This window comes from Notothenia rossii (genome assembly GCF_949606895.1).
Source record: "Notothenia rossii genome assembly, chromosome: 1".
NCBI classification, from domain to species: Eukaryota; Metazoa; Chordata; class Actinopteri; order Perciformes; family Nototheniidae; genus Notothenia; species Notothenia rossii.
Genome location: NC_136912.1, coordinates 19,175,517 through 19,194,416, shown reverse-complemented (window position 1 = coordinate 19,194,416; position 18,900 = coordinate 19,175,517). Strand labels below are relative to the sequence as shown.

At 37.6% G+C, this 18,900-nt stretch overlaps 2 protein-coding genes across 3 annotated transcripts; both read right to left on the bottom strand.

The window, feature by feature from the left end:
• Window positions 1–672: 672 nt before the first annotated feature.
• On the bottom strand, window positions 673–11,313 carry LOC307042353 (endothelial cell-selective adhesion molecule). 2 transcript variants are annotated; one of them, XM_079686199.1, is made up of 9 exons: window positions 11,167–11,313; window positions 6,571–6,641; window positions 6,136–6,474; window positions 5,401–5,694; window positions 4,258–4,371; window positions 3,297–3,332; window positions 2,565–2,609; window positions 2,398–2,433; window positions 673–2,289 (listed from the first exon to the last, which is right to left on the bottom strand). In XM_079686199.1, the coding sequence occupies exons 2-8, from the start codon at window positions 6,629–6,631 to the stop codon at window positions 2,399–2,401; spliced, it is 924 nt and encodes a 307-aa protein (XP_079542325.1). In that variant the 5' UTR covers window positions 6,632–6,641; window positions 11,167–11,313; the 3' UTR covers window positions 673–2,289; window position 2,398. The 2 variants fall into 2 exon arrangements, with proteins under 2 accessions (XP_079542325.1, XP_079542326.1); XM_079686200.1 differs by lacking the exon at window positions 3,297–3,332.
• Window positions 11,314–11,631: 318 nt separating this feature from the next.
• On the bottom strand, window positions 11,632–18,866 carry jpt1a (Jupiter microtubule associated homolog 1a). Its single transcript, XM_079654314.1, has 5 exons — window positions 18,650–18,866; window positions 16,921–17,063; window positions 13,671–13,762; window positions 13,469–13,496; window positions 11,632–13,147 (listed from the first exon to the last, which is right to left on the bottom strand). The coding sequence occupies exons 1-5, from the start codon at window positions 18,703–18,705 to the stop codon at window positions 13,014–13,016; spliced, it is 453 nt and encodes a 150-aa protein (XP_079510440.1). The 5' UTR covers window positions 18,706–18,866; the 3' UTR covers window positions 11,632–13,013.
• Window positions 18,867–18,900: the final 34 nt, after the last annotated feature.

Sequence of the window (18,900 nt, the reverse complement as noted above, 5' to 3'; positions counted from 1 at the left end):
CAAATGTGTTTATTGTAGTCCACCTGTGCATCTCTAACATGTTGTCAGGATGTCTGTCCAATAGATGGCAGGATTGAGATGAATTCAGATTCTCATTAGCTGACTTTCACTTTCATTTTCAATCTTAAACAAATGTTTATATAATAAAGTTTGATATATATTGTGTTCATTCAAATTGTATCATTATTATACATCATTTAAAACCACATACTGTAAGTACAATAGTTGATTCAGTCAGTTTTGATCAAAAAAAGTCAGAAAGTGCAGGTTTGAAAGTTTCAGAGTAACTCATTGCATGCCGATGATCAATTATCTGTTACAATAACATGAAGATAATGGTTTCGATTCCTTCATTTATTTTAAATGTTCAATAGAAAGTGAAATGAAAGAGGAACAAGGAAAGAGAACACTGGGAACGGCTCTTGTATACCTCTCTGTAGCCAAATGAGCTCATCAAGAAACCATGTGTTATATCCGGAGATTTCAATGTGTTGCATACATACAGCCAACATAACTTGAAAATCTCCCTAGGAATAACCAGAATGTGATTTTGGTTTCTATGTCTGTACACATTTGATAGAGAAATCCTTCAAAAATAAATGCTATGTCTGAAATATAATCTACAAGTCCATGGCAAAAGTAAACACAATACAATAATTCACATTCAATATCTTTTTCAATTTGACTTTTTGTTTTATTGCATGTAAAAAAATCACAACAGCAGTTAATGGTTAGTCCTATGATCGTTTTTGACTGAATGAAGTAATATTGACAGTGCTTTCCTATGGCATGATGTATAAAGTTGTGGAAAAACAAATTAAGACACAGACACACAGAATTACAATATTCACAGAATGATCAAAACAGTATTCACACAGTGCTCAAAAAAGCGTTACATTTTTACGTTGAATTGTTCGTGTTAGACTTTCAAATTAAAAACCTTCAAACTTTTATAACGACGTTGTTTTTTTTCTATCAAATACGAAATGATTAACGCCGATATCTACAATTAGAACAAAGCTTTTACGTACAATAGTGAGCTGCTCCATTACAGAGCAGGGTTCAGAACAAAAATCACGTTCCCTGAAAATATTGTTGCATCAAAGAAAGCCAGTATCAGATTGAAGAATGAAACCAAAAACAGGCCTGAGAGGATTAAGATACGTGTCCATTGTGAAAAAACTTCCACATTGCTGCCAAAAGTTACACAACATCCTCATGACCGACAATAAAGAGGAACACATTTTTGGTTTATAAACACAACACACTTTTGAGTAAATAAGTGATACGTGGAAATCATGTGACATGGGGAAGCGCCACCAAAATGGTTCTAGTGATCTTTGTTCCTGGTTAGAATAAGGATATGAAATTAGCTGGGCCTGAATGTTCCGCAGCAGTGAGGGCTAACATCGGATTTAAAGATAAGTCGAGGTCGCGATAACTGAGATTGTCTGGCACATTTCTGCTTTTTGAATGGTTCCTATTTACCGTAAGAAACATACAGTATATTTTCTAACACACTATTGTACTTAACCCTTCACACATGTTACGCTGCTTATCAAGTCATGATCGTATAAAAATAAAAATCTTTACCATCAGACAAATAAACTTCAAACATTGCCTTCTTTTCGTTGGGTACACACACACACACACACACACACACACACACACACACACACACACACACACACACACACACACACACACACACACACACACACACACACACACACACACACACACACACACACACACACACACACACACACACACACACACACACCATTCCTAGAAATATGATTTAAAAATGTTCTTTGTAACATTTACATAATTTGGCAAATGACAGAGAGAGAACAAGGGCCAAAGCTGCCAAAAGCTACATTCACTGCGTGGGCACAATTTAGAAAAGTGTCCCTCCAATAACCAAACTCCATCAGAGACTTAGTCCTCATTAGTTATTATTTCCTGGTTATTCTACACATCCTCAGAACCTCATGTGGTTTTACAGGTCACAGGGCCTTACGTGACCCCATGCCTTTTAGTTGTCCGTCACTGATTCAAAAATATATCCAGATATTTCTTTAGATTTAGACTTGATTTTGGAGTGTTCACTTATTTAGCTAAGGTAAATAAAGCTCACACAAATCCTCTGAGAACATCACAGTAGTACAAGTTAATCCTGGTTATAGTTGTTTGCAGTAAGGAAAACAATGGGATTAGCAAACAAGGAAGTGTTGATTTCAAAGGTTGCGAGTACATTTCCACATGCCATGTGACAGGCACCGTCTTCTGCAGAGAGAGAGGGGGAGGGAGAGAGTGGAAGAGCTATTAGATGATGTAATATTGTTTTTTAGGAACTAATCTTCTTTATTAGGATGTTTGGAGCATTATAATTACCTCAGGCCGGACTGTCTGGGCATGATTGATCCTCTCCTGAAGATAAACAGCAAAAAGATTGAATATCAAAGTCTGGATGAAATCTCATAGAGTGGATTCAAAACAAAAAGTAACAAAAGTTGTATAATACAATGTTTTAGAGTCAAAATACTGTAATTTAGACATACCTTGCTCAACAGGTGAGTCACATGTGTCAACCGGCTGATGGTCACCTGGAAAAAAATAAAAACATTTAACTGTGAGTTACATTGGGGTGGGTGTAAAACCATCAACATAATAAGAGAGTTGTTGACGTAAGCATAGGCAGATCGCCAGCAGTGAGTTTCCAAACATGAGTCAGGTTTTATCATGAGTGGAAAAACTGATTGGTACCCAAGCTGAGTTTAGCACAAACCATGGAAAACCTACTAAATACATATATACATGTATTTACGTATATACATTATATAAATACATTACACATCTGAAGGCCAGAGGAAAGCAAGAGAGCAAATTAGACATGAAAATACAAAGTTCATGCAGAGACAGAAAACGTTCTTGGTCACTGATAAACATGTCCTCAAGCAGAACAATGAGCAAGGTTAAAAGCTCAGCGGGAGACAACCTTCCCTAGCTTGGAATGTGAACTGTCTGTGGTGAGTGACTTTGGTTTGATGTTTGGCTCAAAATATGCAGTCCAGGAGGCTACTGAACACTTATTAATCAGTTAAATATAATAAATACAAACCAAGGTAATTTAAAAACAATGTTTAATATATTTTTAGCTCACTACACCACTGACTTATCTGTCTGAATTTCTGTTGCAGATATTTAGTGATTCAAGCAGCTCAAATATGCTGATAGATAGGAAAATCAACAGAGATGATTAGAACCTCTAAAGTAAGTCAAGGTGAGCATACCCATAATAAGGGGTCGTGTGGAGAACCTCCGGACCACTGTCAAGGGAATGATGAATTAATTAATATCAGATCTATTTGAATCACAACACTTACGCAAGACCCTTTCGTACAATGGGAACAATGGAAAATACTTTACCAGTTTAGACTGAAAGGTTTGCAGTTGCTACACAGTTGGATTCAAGCCAACAATAAAACAGTGTACTTTCCCCATCCTGATTAACTTGTCTACTTTTACAGGTTTTTCCACCTCCAACCATTGTGGCGTTAACTTTGATCTATTTTAAGAATATTTCCTGTCAGCGCTTGATTTTTTACAGAAAGCCACTGAGGTAATCTGACCCAACATTACAGAATGGTAGCATTATATGGTCACATCGAAAATATAAGTATATCCCTCGATCAAATATCACAGTAAAAGGGCTGGAGTGTTTGTATAGTCTCTATCAGTAATACTGCAACTACTCACACCTGCTTATCACAAATGAAAGGACATTATGAATGATAAAGCAAGCAAAACGACCAATGTTCAATTGTTTTCCAAATTGATCACCAGTTAATCGTTTTCTTTCCATAGTGTTAGATAACGTTATATACTTTTAGGGATGCACAGTATGTTCTTTCAGCTGACTAGGATTTCTTAATGATACATACTTAAACGAATGTACCACTTTTGGTCAACACTGATCATACATCTGTAATACATTTAGCAGACACTTTGTTCAAAGTGCCTTACACTACGTAGTACATACTTCTGTATTATTTGTGGCTGTCTCGTGTAGACTATGGATGTGGTACATTTGTTTGCTTCTTGTTTTATTAAAGGAAGCAGGAAATCCTACATTTAACTGGCAAGGTCTGTTTTTCTGCCCTGTACTTTTTCATGCGTCATGTTAATCCTCAATAAAAAATCCTATGGTTAATATTAACCGAAAGACAAGCAAGTGTCTGTGACTGTACTCACGTTGAGATCGCCTTTTGTAAAGCAGCAGCATCAGCAGCAGCAACCCTACGATCAGGGATCCGATGACCAGCAGAGGAGCGACTACTTTGGTGGTGCCATCCACCTTATTCCCTTCTGAATAAAACCAAGAAAGATTCAATGTGTTAATACTTTAACTCATGAACAAAAACAGTGAGCTTCGATTGGTAAAATCAGACTGGTTGGATGTCCACCCTATATTACTCTAGCAAACTACTTTCACTTGCACTTTAGTTTCCAATGTGGTCTGCACAATTTAGCCATAGGAAAATGACTGTCAGCTCTTTTGAAAGGGTTTTCAGTTAATGATAATAAATAAAACTGAAGAAAAGCTGTAGTTCAACAACACAAAAAGCATTAACCGGTAGCCTGGACGGTCAAGCATAGCTTTCTTTGTTTGTGAGGGGCAATGTTTTGGAGTTTTTCGTAACATGACAATTCAGGATACAAGACATGTTCACATTGTCACAGCCTGTCTACTTAGTGAATTATGAAGCAAAACAACTGAAGCAGAGATGTGTTGTCATAAATAAATACAACTGTATGACCCACCTGCCAATAACAAGCCTATTAAAACTACATTTGACACGTTTTGTTGCTGTGGGATAATTCAGTCCTCTGTCACGCTCTGCAGCAACACAAATAAGATAAGATAATATAAGATAAGATAAGATGGACATTTATTAATCCCCGTGGGGAAATTCAGTAGTTTAAGAGCAACAGGGTAGGATTGAAAAACAGGACAGCACAGATTCACACAATTAAGGATAGAATCAAAGATACAAATGATAAAATAACTATAAAATAAGAAATGAATTAAAATGAACATATATACATATTGGTCATGTCTACATAATATTTACGTGTGTGTGAAAACAGTGTGTATTTTATGTTATTAAATAATGCACCAAGTTGGCTTGGGGTTCAAAGTCCTTTTTAGTTGTGCAATTATTATTGAAGGTCTGTTTATGCAACTCCAGTTATAGTCATTGCTTTCAGACTTCAAGTAAATTGAGACCTCAGATGTAACAGTGGCTGAAATGTTTGTATGGCATTTCCTTGTGTGAAGAACAAGTGAACCAAAAGGTCTAAAAGGTATCAAGCGAGGTAATCAGCAGCAAATACCTCTCTTTTCTGGCTCTTGTACTGTATATGTGGCCTCTTCCTCTTTTCCTCCACTGACATTAAACACTTTGCAAGTGTAGCTGGAGAAAGTAGATCCGTCCATCAAAGTCAGCTTACTGGAGAGGTTAAACAGACCACTTTCAATCTTCTTCGCCTCCATTTGAGAGCTTTTGGTCCACTCTGTGCCGAACTCATCAAACCAGCGAAGTTGACCTTCTGGATAGCCACTGTCGGACTCGCACATCAGGGTACTTGTCCGAGGGTCTAATTTTATAGCTGGTTTGTTGTACTTGGCTGTAAAGGATAGAGGGAGGAAAAACATGATCATAAAGCCGAACCTTGCCCCATCATAAAATGACACAATTGAAATATCAAGAACATTTTTGTTCATCCTTATATTCTGAAAGAAGTATAACGTGCAGTATGTGGTAAGCAGCAATAAATATGAAACTGAAAGTAACTAAAAACAGCAAAGGGAATACCCATCAGATAAGCCTGGAAAGTCCCCTGGATCTCTGAATTGTCTCAAGTATCAAGACAGCAATTACGTATTACAAATGCGTGTTCTGTTAGCAAGCAGAATAAACAAATGTTTAGAGAAACAACTGTACTTGCAGTGAAGATATTAAATTAGTTAGCAGAATAGGATTTGACTCAAAAAGGTCACTTATTGTTGTGCCAAATTGTTTTCAAAATGTTCCAGTGCAGTGGTCAACCACAGCTGGAGGGTCTCACCTGTGACTCTTAGGTGGGTTTTCTTAATTCCATCTCCACTTTCTGTCATCACGTTACATGTATATTCTCCCTCGTCCTTTACAGAAGTGTTGGTAATGAGCAGGGAGACGTTCCTGTTTGTGGTATTCCAGGACGGCTCAGCAAATGAATAGGCTGGCTTTCCTCTAGTGCTACCTTTGTGAAAAGACAGTAATGCATCTTCAACTCCCTCTTTTTTCCAATAGACCCAGACGAGTTTTCCATCCTTTGCTTCTTGTGAGGGTATGTAAACACATTCCAGCAATGACTGCTGGCCATATTTTCCCACATTTTCAGCACGGACTTCCAGATGTACAAAAGCTGTAGCAGAAAATATTTTGTTATAGAGACACAAAGCTACATCAGTAGCAAACAGCATTTTTATGCTTGAAATTCTAAGATTACAGCAAAATGTACCTGCATGTCCAATGCTGAGATGGATGAAAGTGAGCAAAAGAAGGACACCATTTGAGGCCATGTTGATTTATCTGAAATGACAACACAAACACATACTCGTTTTAATATTAATAAGTACAAAAGGGCAGTCAAGTTCGCTATGCACCAAGTGAACAACTCCTACACTTCTCGCCCTTGTGACGTCGCTATTGTTAAACTTATTTACACAATGATAACCAATGATATTCTGCTGCATTGTTCTTCTGAAAGCACTCTTTTCATTATACCCTGAACAATGACACATGGAAGCACAAAGAGCAATATGCAGCTCATCAAAATGAATTGGTCAGTTCTTTTTTTTTTTTACATTAACATTGTTTAGCAACACTTTGAAGATGGTTCTAGTTGTGTCACAAGGGACTATTTGTTCTCTCTTGAAGCATGCACTCATAGCAGTTAGTATTTTAATGTGAACTTGCTAAAGACCAACATTCTCAGAGTTCAGGTACTGCACAGCGTGTATTGACTGCCAAACTATGGCGGTTCCTTTGGATATTTTCTTCTGTCCTCCAGCTATTTGGAAAATATATCTCACGATCTGATTTCAATTTAGGTTTGCACGTTTGTTCCTTAGTTGCAATAGATACTTTGCATTCATGGACTCTTTGGTTGAATACACCAGGCAGACAAAAAGAGCTTAAAATGGGGGGCGTGGGGGATGAGATGATAGAATGTGTTACTCCGTTATTAAGTTACAAATTGAGTTTATTGCTGCTTGCCTAAGTTCTCCCAATAGCATACTATACATGCATGCATAGACACAGGTGTTCCTAAGCAGACCAAAGACAGGTCAGCATGTCTGCTTGTGTGTGTTTGTGTGTATTTGTGTGTGTCTCTCCCCTCTTCCCCTGATTGTCTCTTTGCTGCCTCTCCCTCAGGTGATCCCCGTCCCATAATCAAGGCCTACATAAAAGGCCTGAGGAAAGCTACAGTCTCTCTCTTCCACTTCCCCTCCACACATGGCCCTGTTTTTGTGTGCCCAAGTTTTCTTTGTTGAAGAAAAAAGAGTGAGAGTGAATAAACTACAGATTTGATTATGGGATGGGGATCACCTGAAGGAGAGGCTGCACTGGCAGGGAGAAAATCAGGGAAAGCAGGGAGAGACACACCCAAACACACCCAAGCACACACAAGCAGACAAACTGACATGTAACACAGGTAAAAAGAAGCAAGATAATTCATTTTCTCTACATATTCATTCATATTTATAGAAACAGATACATGAGCCTTAGATTGTCAAAGCCTGCTAATTTGCAATACTTGTCCTTTAAGGGCCTAAAAACTGTAGAAAAAAACACGGAAAGAACTCTGTTTAAACTTGGGTTTGAAATGATTCTGGTTTCTGTCTGAACCATTTACTTTTGATTTATAAAGAATGTTCCAACAGCGAGATCTTAACACCGACGCCATCTGTTTGTTCACAGGCTATACATTTTTCAAGAAGGTTGGGTATTAGATTCAGACCTGCACAGTACCATAAATGCAACCAAAGCAGTTGCTCGATGGTAAATGGGTATCTTAATGTATTTAGGTTTGTTTTTGCAATACTGCTCTTTGTTCCTAGAAGTTTATCATATTGTAAGTGGTTATTGAACATCAAAAACCTGCTTGACCAGCTTTCCACTTTCACTTTTTAAATGTTTGTATTTACTTTCACTTGAACTAGCACTTAACTCTGCAAGAAATAAAACAGGGGAGAAAAAAGCAAAGTGATAGTGAAAGAGATATCCAACTTGAAAGCTCAAGAGTTGACACATATTAAGCAATTTCTTCTTCACTTCAGAGAGATAAGGAACACATTTCTGTGATAATCCCTGTGCTCTTTTTTTATTTGCTTTCATAAAGTTAAGTGTTAGACCCAAGGATTGTAGCTCACTCTGTCTCTCTGCACTTGCAACAAAATTGATAAAATGTACTTTATTTTGAACTCACTCAAGTTTGAGACTTCCCACCTTGTGCCCAAACCATCCTTAAAAGGCATAGGAATACATTGTGTTGTTTTGTCCTAAGTTTGTTTCATTCAGGCACAGCTTGTTCATCCACATGATCAAAATGGAACAGGCTTTTGCAAAAAGAAATGTGTCTATTTCCCATAACACAAAGGGGCAGGGGCAGCCTCCCATCACCAAAGCAACTTTTTTGTGGATTTTAACTCAGTCAGTCAGAGAATTCTTACTCAATCACAGTGCAAAAGAGGCACAAAATAAATATCCTAACCAAAAGCATAATTAACTGCAGCTGTTATGTGGCAGAAGCCTTTCTAAAAATCTTGGACAGGATGAATAAATATCTGCACTCCCACACAACCACTTGAGGATTGAATCCAAGAATGTATCCTCTGATTGATACACACACTGGTCACATATAGGCTACAGCACATCCCATATGTCAGTCCAACACTGAGTTATGGATATGCACTGCATGTGGGGTAACATCTAGCAAATTGTGGCTTTCAACTGCAATACAGTTTATGATGGAGTGTTCTCCTGGGACGTACTGCCATCATTGTTTTCCTTATTTAAAAACATAGATAATATGACCCGAGTAGCCTGGCCTTTTTATTCACTTCCTATTTGGACACTAACTATGGTGTCAACGTCTTGAAGGCCCCTCTTTCTCAAGAGAACTTGAAATGATACACACCTGAACCGTTTTCTATTCTAAACAATGGTATATGATCCTAAGTTAAAAAAAACAAGAGGTAACCATGAAGTTGTTCAAATCAGTATGACAATATTAATAATAATATTTTTTATTATTATTATTATTATTATTATTATTATTATTATTATTATTATTAGGGGGAAGACAGGGCTGTGAAAACAATATGGTTATATGTTCTATGCCTTAGCCATGTACCAGTACAGGTCCAATATTCAGAATGTTGACCTCTTAATAAAAAGTATCTTTTCCTATTCCATCAACCCAGGGTTCGAGTAATAATCTGAGTTTTATGGGGGTCTTTAAAACTCTCTCACACACACACACACACACACACACACACACACACACACACACACACACACACACACACACACACACACACACACACACACACACACACACACACACACACACACACACACACACACACACACACACACACACACACAAGCAGCCCTCTACTTGCTACAAATGAAAAAGTTCAACTACGCACACACACATCATCTTGGCTCGCGCAGCACACAGAGGTCAAGTGCAGGCATATTGTCATTCAAGAGAGAATACCATGCGTAGTTCCTTTGGAAAACACCTTTTTCTTTTAGCCTCTTTACCTCGTTAATGTAAATAATTACATTGACACATGCATTATTTGTGATTAAAATAATGGTTGTTGTTGGTAATGTATTACTAGCGACCCCCACACATGATTTAACTGCTTTCATGGGAGCTCAGATCCTCCTTATGGGAACTCAGCTCCCATTGGCTTCCATATAACTCGAACCCTGCATCAACCCCTGTTCTTACTGAAGATCGTTTTAAAGTCAGGACATTTTTATAAACAGTGATCTAAAATTCAGTCCTCACTTTCAACATTTCCTGAATTTGTGCAACTTTACCTCTGTCAAAACAGCAAAAACCATCGTGATGATCACTTTTAATGTCTTGATAGCCCATGCAACACTCACTTCAACTTCACACAAATGGCAATTGAAAGTCCCACTAGTTAGTAACACTGCCTTCAATAAGACATTTATTCCAACATAAACTAACATACATAAAAAGAGAGTGGCCGTTAGTATTACATATAAACACATGCAATACTGCACTATTCTACCAGTATCTAACAGCAAAGGTGTCTGATGTTGCCCTGTTTTGATTCTGCAAGGCTTCTCTACCTAAACGTTTACCACTGTGTTAGTTATGGCAAAAACGTTTTTTAAATAACAAACACAATTGTGTGATTGTTATTATTATGTTAGTACAAACAGACTTCTTCATATATCTCAAAGTGATAGAATACTTGTATTGTTTAATTTAATGTAACAAACCTATTGTGTGGAAATCAAAGGCTACAAGCCACTTCATTGTGCATTGCTTATTTAAGTCTAAGTTAACAACGTTTATGGCAGCAGGCACTGTTGTGACGCTTGTGCTGCAAATATTGTAACTTTGCGGACGTGTCTGTTCCGTATTAGTTATCTAGATCTAGAGAATAAAAGAGGAAGCACTGTAAAACATTCATAACTTTGGTATTTTATAAAGGTTTTAGGAGTAGAAGAGTTTGGTGTCATGTTAAGTATAGCCTACCATTGGAGCTATAGGCTACTGTATTTGGAGCGAGGTTGAGCTCACGATCGAGGGCATTGAGTAGATCGACTTTCCCCGTAAATATAGAAACAATTAACACATCATTCCAGAAACATATCATACATACACTATCGTTTCCGTACGTTAAAAATACAGTATTTAAAGGACACTATGCCACTATCGAAAAACATCGAAGAAAATCCTAATGGAGGTTAACTTAGCTACATTATGTAGCAACACTATGCCTACATAACACAACATGCCATGATGTCGCCAATATAACGCAAAATGCCACGTCAAACTCACCGCACACGCTCCTCTAGAAGGCGACTTCTCTTGTCGGAGGATCCCTCGTTTATCTGAAATCTACTCATCGAGTGTTTGCATGCTTCAAACTTACTTTCTCTTTCATTCTGAATAGAGAGGCGGGTTACAGGCTGCCTAAATCAACAATGGCTTGTAGGTGCTTTTGCGCAGTGTTGACACTGAACACATTTAAGAAAATAATGAAAAAGTTATTTTAACAACATTTTCTTTAATTCGAATTGCTTAAAAAAAAGCTTGCCAATATAGCCTTCATTTTACAATGGTTAGCCTTTATGGATGATTCACAACTTTTCCCTGTCAACTTTATCATACATCTAAATGTTAACCTTATCTTTTTAGCTCATAACATTTTAGCTGGAGGGTAAAACTACAAAGAGCTGCAGTAAAACAACCATAATTTCTACATTGTAATCATTTTTAAAAATATACAATAAACACAGAAAACATGGTCAAAATTGTTATTTAATGTTCTTTTAACACTTGTGCCATTTCTTAATTTCAATTTTCTGCAGTGACTTACATCCAGCAACAGGAACTGATATAAGATGCAAACAGAGATATCTTGCATCATAACAGACGTTAAAAATAGACACCACAGAAATTACATTTCATGTACCTGAAATGTAGGTCGTCTGCCATGACGGCAGGCTGATACGGCAGTCACACACGTGACTCAACAAGACAGAAGCAGGAGGGAGTTTGAATTTTGGTTAAATAATGCGACAATGAAATGTATAAAAAGATTGTTTCTATAATTCCATTGAGAAGAATAATAGACAAAAGTAAAAGCAGTGTTGAACATAGAAAAAAGGCAGAGCTTTCATAAGGTCACTTTTCAAATCTAGGATGGGTTTACAAGAAACACTTCATGACCAACAACATTCCATCGACCCACAACGGAAAAACTTGTTGATACATGTCGGATGCAAATCTTGAAACCCAACCTTGTTTGATGCTGTAGCCTAACACACAAAACAGGCACACTTTGTTGTAGAGTAAAATCACCTATAAAAACATGGGGCACTCAAAACCGGCACTGGGGTTACAGTTATCTAGGCCTAGTGACTACAATATAAAAAGGGCTTATTCCAATTCAGTTACCTGACATGGGACCTACAGTACTCATCTGAAGACTAATGTTTGCATCCTTCAGATCACAATAACAGTAATTTATGTGACTCCTATTTGGCTCCTTAGTGGATGATAATATAATCAGTAGAAAGATTCCAATTTCATGCAACAACAATACAACAATTATTCCACAGAAAAACAAACAGGTTAAATCAATGAAAAATCTTCACAGTTACGTTTCTTCTCACATTCATACTTTACAGACTAGACGTGCATGCAAGATGGATCAAAACTGAACACAGTGCAAAAGTGACAGCTTTTGAATTTGCTTGTGTTCTGGAAACTGCTTGTATAATCACGTACAGCTCATGCTGTCTTAAATAATCAGGGGGAGATGACTTCATATTTTGTTGATAAGAGAAATATGATCCTTGTACCCTGTCTGCCATGTCTAATGCGTAACAGGGGCAAAGGCAGACTATTTGAAACATGTCCATAGGAATACATAAAGTGCTTCTGTCAAAACAAACAAACAATAAAAAAAACAGTACAAAACGACCTTAATAAAAGAAGTATCAAAACAATGCACTTGGGGGTGTGAAGGTAACTGGTGTCTGTTGGACATCAGAAAGAATTACTGCAGTACAGGCAAATGGGACGGTATTCCTTGTTAAAAAATAAATAATTAAAATAGAGACAAGTTCAGAGATGAGTAGATGAAGGGGGTACGGGGGGGTGGGGGGGTCATTAGGGTTTTATCCTAGGATGAGGCTGGACTTTCCTCCAGGGGGATTTCTACGGCCAGAGGGATTTACCCCGGCAGTATCGTCTGCTGGAGGACTCTCTTCCTTCTGTTCTGCAACCGCTTCAGGCTCCGGGGCACTGTTGTCTAAACACATGCAGGGAAATAGGCGAAAATGTATTCCAATTCAAAACATTGGACTTGTCACAAAAATAGATGTGTATGCATGTGTGGTTATATGTATGTGTTTATGCAAAGGCAATGACTGTATGTATGTGTACAGGTCAGGTACCATAGAAATAGAATTTTATTATCAATACTGTAACATCTATTTCTATGACAGGTATAAACAATGTATGCGTGTTGATATTTATCCAAATGTTGTATGTAATATCGGACCCCTGGTTTACAGTCTATAAAACCAGAGGTAAAACTGTGTGATGCGACCAGAAAATAACAGTTGCTTACCATAATCAAATTGATAATTTTCTCCATCCTAAAAAAAAAGAAAGTCAGAAATGAATACACGTGGCCCTTTGCGGGACAATAAGGGAAGATGAAGACAGACAAATATATATTCTTCTTCTTTTGCTTCCCTATATGTTTGCTTGCCCTAAGGTTTCACTTCATTTTTAACTACCAAAGCTCATGATTTCATGCATGAGCTTACGGGATTGTCTGCGGAGGGGCTGCTGCCCTGGTTCCCTCCTCTCCTCCGGGGGGCTGACGGTTCTCCACAAAGCACACCTGTGGGCTTCCCACCTGGAAGAACAAGGACACATGATTGCTCAGATTAAAATGCCATTACACAGTAAACTTTATCAGGTTCCCGATGAAAATTGAGTTTGAATCTAGGAAAAATGGCACCAAATTCATGATGAGTGAAATTTTAGTGAGTCCTGTTACTCTGTGGCGCGAGTCTGCTGCTGCAGATAGCAGACACTTTCAGCTTTAGTGTGATTACAGACACTTCGTCCAAAAATATAACAGTATTAATTACAGTATGAACCTAAACCCAAATGTGTTCTCAAATCATCTGTAAAGTGTTGTGACTGCATCTTGTATGGTTGGACACTATTGCAGTGACAAAATATAAACACCTGGCAAAGAACATGTTTTCTCTCCAATGTAGTTCCCACTACAGCAGTGGTTTCCACATCCACATCTTGCCATGAGGACAAACACAAAGACTGACAAGCTAAAACTAAAAATCATACATTGCTCTAATGCAGGGGTGTCCAAACTTTTTTCACTGAGTGCCACATACAGAAAAATATACGAAGGGCTGGGCCAGTCACTAGATGTACATTGCCTCATAAGTTAAGTTATACGTCAGGAAAATTGATCAAATGTAGGTCAATTATGCTTGATACTTGAAAATGCCTTAAGAAAAAAACAGCCTATATCACAGGTCTCCATAGGATTTCATTTATTTTGTTGGAAGCTCATCCCTCAGTTTGCTTATAATAAGGGGAAATAAGAAGGGTATATTTCAAGCTTGTTAGGTAAATAAGTTATTGGGAATTTTTTGTACCAACTAAGATTTGTTAGAAAATGTTTCCAACTTGAATTGACTGAATCTATTTGAAAAGTGGGCTTATTTTACACATACTGTGAAATATATATTTTACATATATATTTAAGAAGTACAATATAACACAAGCACAAGTTTCATTTGTTGGCCGTATTACATTATACTTTTAGAATGAGCTGAGGGCCGATTCAAAATGGTCCGCGGGCCGCATTTGGCCCCCGGGCCGTAGTTTGGACACCCCTGCTCTAATGGCTGGTGAATATGCAACATTTACATTGAAGCTTAAGCTCCATTAACAGGGCATTTGTTTTGGTTATCAAATGATCACAGGAAATAAAGCTGTTTCTACAATCTTTTCAAAAGAGTAAACAAAAAGCACTAAAATGTCCTTCAAATGTCAAAATGAAATGCAAGAGCATTGCCTCTGGGTTGTTCCATGGTATGAGGTATTTCCCAGAAATGATTAAAACACAACTGGGGATATTGTTTGTGGGACAAATGCAATCCACTGACCTAATTGGATGACCCACATTATGCTGGACATTTCCTCGTACGCAAGTTCCTCCTACATTTACTCCTACATTTACTCCTTCATTGTCTTTTTGTGCTTTCGATTTCTGAGGTTCCACTTTCTTATTAAATGGGTTTCTGACAATAACTCACATGGTCTAATAAAAAAAAAGAAGAATTCCATTTACTTTCCTGCTGCTTTTTCTTCATGTCTGTTTTGGCTCAGTTTTTGTTCCAAGGCTTATTTCCGGTCCTTATCTAAACAAGGCCAGCCAATGTTAGTGTTTCCCAGATATAAACCACACATGAACCACTTGGGTATATTAATTGCCTCCCAAGTATATTTGGAGATCCATTTGAACTTATTTTTCTTATCCGCACAACATGTAGGATTATCCAACAATAAACTACTGAGGACTGCGTCACCGCTTAATGGACCGAGGCGTATTGCTCACAAAAGGTCAAATTGTTTTTGGAGCACATTTTTCTCATGAGCTGAGAATCTGGAATGAATATAATGCAATCTTTATTTCTTGGTGGGATCCATTCCCTTGACACTGTATGTTTCTATTGTAAATGCATCTGGGTCACACTTGTATACTGAATTGGTAGATTAGATCATACCATTTAAATGTCTCCTTTTGACCTTTTTGAAATGTCATTCCATCGACCCACAACATTTTTCAAGTAGGTCCTGCTGACAGACTTTGAATTTGGTTTTAAAAGTAAGCTATATTTATATATTTACATTTGATGCTCAAATCAAACTTTCTGGTCTGCAGGAACTTTATTTGTATTGTCAACAGTGAAGTTAATGGAGGTTAAAAGTAAATAAGTACATTAACCCAAGTGCTGTTCTTAAAATCTGTTTTTAAATACGGATTTTAACATTAGCAATTCCTTTTTAATTTTTTACAGGAAAATGCGGTATATTTTTGTTCACTACTTTCCACATACAGCGTTTGTTTGAACAGTAGATGAAGGCCTCATTTGTGTGAGAATGTGTTTATAAAGTGAAAATAAAAGCAATATTATAAGGTTTCGTATTGTGTTTGAGGAAATTCGTTGGTTAAAAAAAGAAACTATGATCCTAGTCGTAAAAGACTTCATTACAGTCAGGACAAAAGCTCATTGATGTAATGAGGGAAGTAAGGAGGAAGATGGAAATGTCAGGGGGGATGTGAGGAAGCTTCAGTAGGCGTTCAGCCTGTTACCATGTAGAATTCCCCTAAATATCCTCTGTAGGAGTTTAAGACTTAGAAGAAAAACATACTTTTACTGTTACATTTGCAAAAAGATGTGCCCCCTCCATGTAATACTTTGATGTTGGATTTTACAGCAATAAATACATAGGCAGTACCCACTGTTCTGAGTGCATAGAAAAGTCAACCTTTATAACTTTGACATTCCTTTTGACTCTTTAAATTTTTTTTACATTTGATTTAAAAAGATGAAATGAGTGCCTTGCTTGCAGTAATTTATTGAATCAAAACAACTGATTCAAGATATTTCTTTATTCTTGTCATCACACAGCTCTAGCAAATATGGCCGTAGACAGATGTTGGGATTAATGGAGAAACACCATTGACTGAATATCTACTGATTGAAAGAGAAATCAATTCATCATGTGAGCACCTAAAACATGTCATGTTAAGAAGAAGCACTGGGCACAGCAAATGTTATTGCTATGTATTCAGCTGTCTCATGTTTTGACTAGCATTCTCTACTTTGTTTGTCATCGCCATTGAGTGTGTGTGTTCTGCTTTAGTTTTTTAGTCACACCATCCGTAAATGTTTTGATAACTCGTCAAAATAAAAATGGGGAACTGAAAATGACTAAATAAGCTTAAATATTTAGAGAAGAGATACATTGTACCTGGTGGGTTGTTCCTCCGATTAGCATAGAGGTCCTCTGGCTCAGCGAAAACACTGGAGGCCATCTTGTTTTTCCGGACGGGAGGCTTATCCCCATCTGGACCAAGTGAAATGTTTGAGGCACCGCCAGGAGGGCGCAAGATCCTGCAAAGAGAGAGATGGTCAGAACTGTTCCTGAAAGCTGGATCACACTGGCTGATTGTTCTGGAGAGTCTTTTCCCAGATCCTAAATGAATGTAACATGTTTGAACCTAATGCAGTGGTTTAGACTAATGATGTGTAGAATTAATCAGTGAGAAATACTTTTTTTGTTTACACCGGTACACTTGTGTCAATAAACAAAGGTTAATATCTTTGTTAAGCATAATTTAACAACTTGCTACCCTAGGTAAAATGTAATGACTTAATCTGTCTATCAGATGTTTCAACTCATCAGAGTGGATGTCGAGTATCTTTGTCTCGACAGCCAGACTCAAGTGGCGAGGAAAGACCAGTTTGTCCCTGCCAAAATAAAAAGGTCACATCAAACACGTCATTAATGTTTCAAATGTAAGTTTAAGTGACTAAAGGAATACAAAAGCATTTCCTATAATGTGTCTATGTGTGTTTTGAATGTGGGCTACAGCTGTTCCCCTGAAAATATGAATTATGTAAACAATGAAATGTGATTATTAATGCAGCGGATTTGGATACTTTGTAAAAACCAATTTATATCAGCAAGGGTAGAATTATATTTAAAAAAAGACTTATTAGTATAATGCAACACAGTCAACACCACCCAAACCAGAGTCTTGAAAATCTTTACTAGGTAAATGCAGCAATATTGCATTATACCCCTGAACTTGGTGTGCCTGATAAACTAAGACAAGACAACTAAGTATTGGCTATATACTTTAAGGTGGCAATTGTACTGTTTACATCGTTATTTTTATATCAATATTGATAATTTAATAAATAACTAATTGACAAAATAGTAATTGCATACTGTAACATTGGCCTAGTGTATCCTTTAACAATGTGACTGTCTAGATATGATTGAAAATGCACCTTCTTAACCTCATAAATCACTACAATCTCAATCGTTCATTTATTCTTCGAGATATCACCGGATGTGGGATTAATTTCCCTGCATCTCTATGATGAAAAATATACATGTGGCCGGGTTATTGTCAGGTGTAGCCAGCTGTAACATGGCCCTCGCCTCAATGCGGCCACATGCAGGGAAACCTGAAAGATGTCTTATTATACTTCACTGGTCTCCTCGATCACTGATCTGAAAACCACGGGGGCCCCACCCAAGCGGAATGACACCCCATACATATTTAGTTTTCAGACAATAAAAACGTAAAATAGAAATATATCATTATTAAATTGAGCTGTCCATTAAACAAACGTGTTAGCGTTGTCTAGTCTGCACGAGCTAGCTAAGAAGCTTCTCTACAAAAGAGAGGGCACATGTGTGCTATGTTGCTAACGTTAAAAAATGGTCCATCCCGACAGACACAACGGGAAGGTGTGGTACTAAGATTTTTCCTAGCATCGCCGACCCATGCTTAGTTTCGAGCATTTCGCGTTGGAAAAGCAATAATTACAGGAAGGGTTCGGGAAATTAAAAGTCTTCATTTTGAGGTTAACCCATGTTACGTTAGCGTTGATGATAACGTCAGAGGATGCTGGACTTGTTGGCATCATGTTGGCTAACGGGTAACTGTCTGAACGTCGTCTTTTACCTGGAACTGCTTTTAGAACCAGGCTCCATCCCTTGATATATTTTCGTCGTCGTCATTATGTTGCACTAGGAGTCGTTAAATATGTATAAATCTGAAAAGATACACGCAAATTACACTTTCATTAGCTGCACTTCACCGCCTCATCATTGTCTATCCTAGCCAGTGGTTCCAAATAATCACCCTGCTTCCAGTCTGAGAGCACCAGTGTCCAAGTGACCAGAAGGAGGTGGTTCACTTCCGCTCCAATTTTC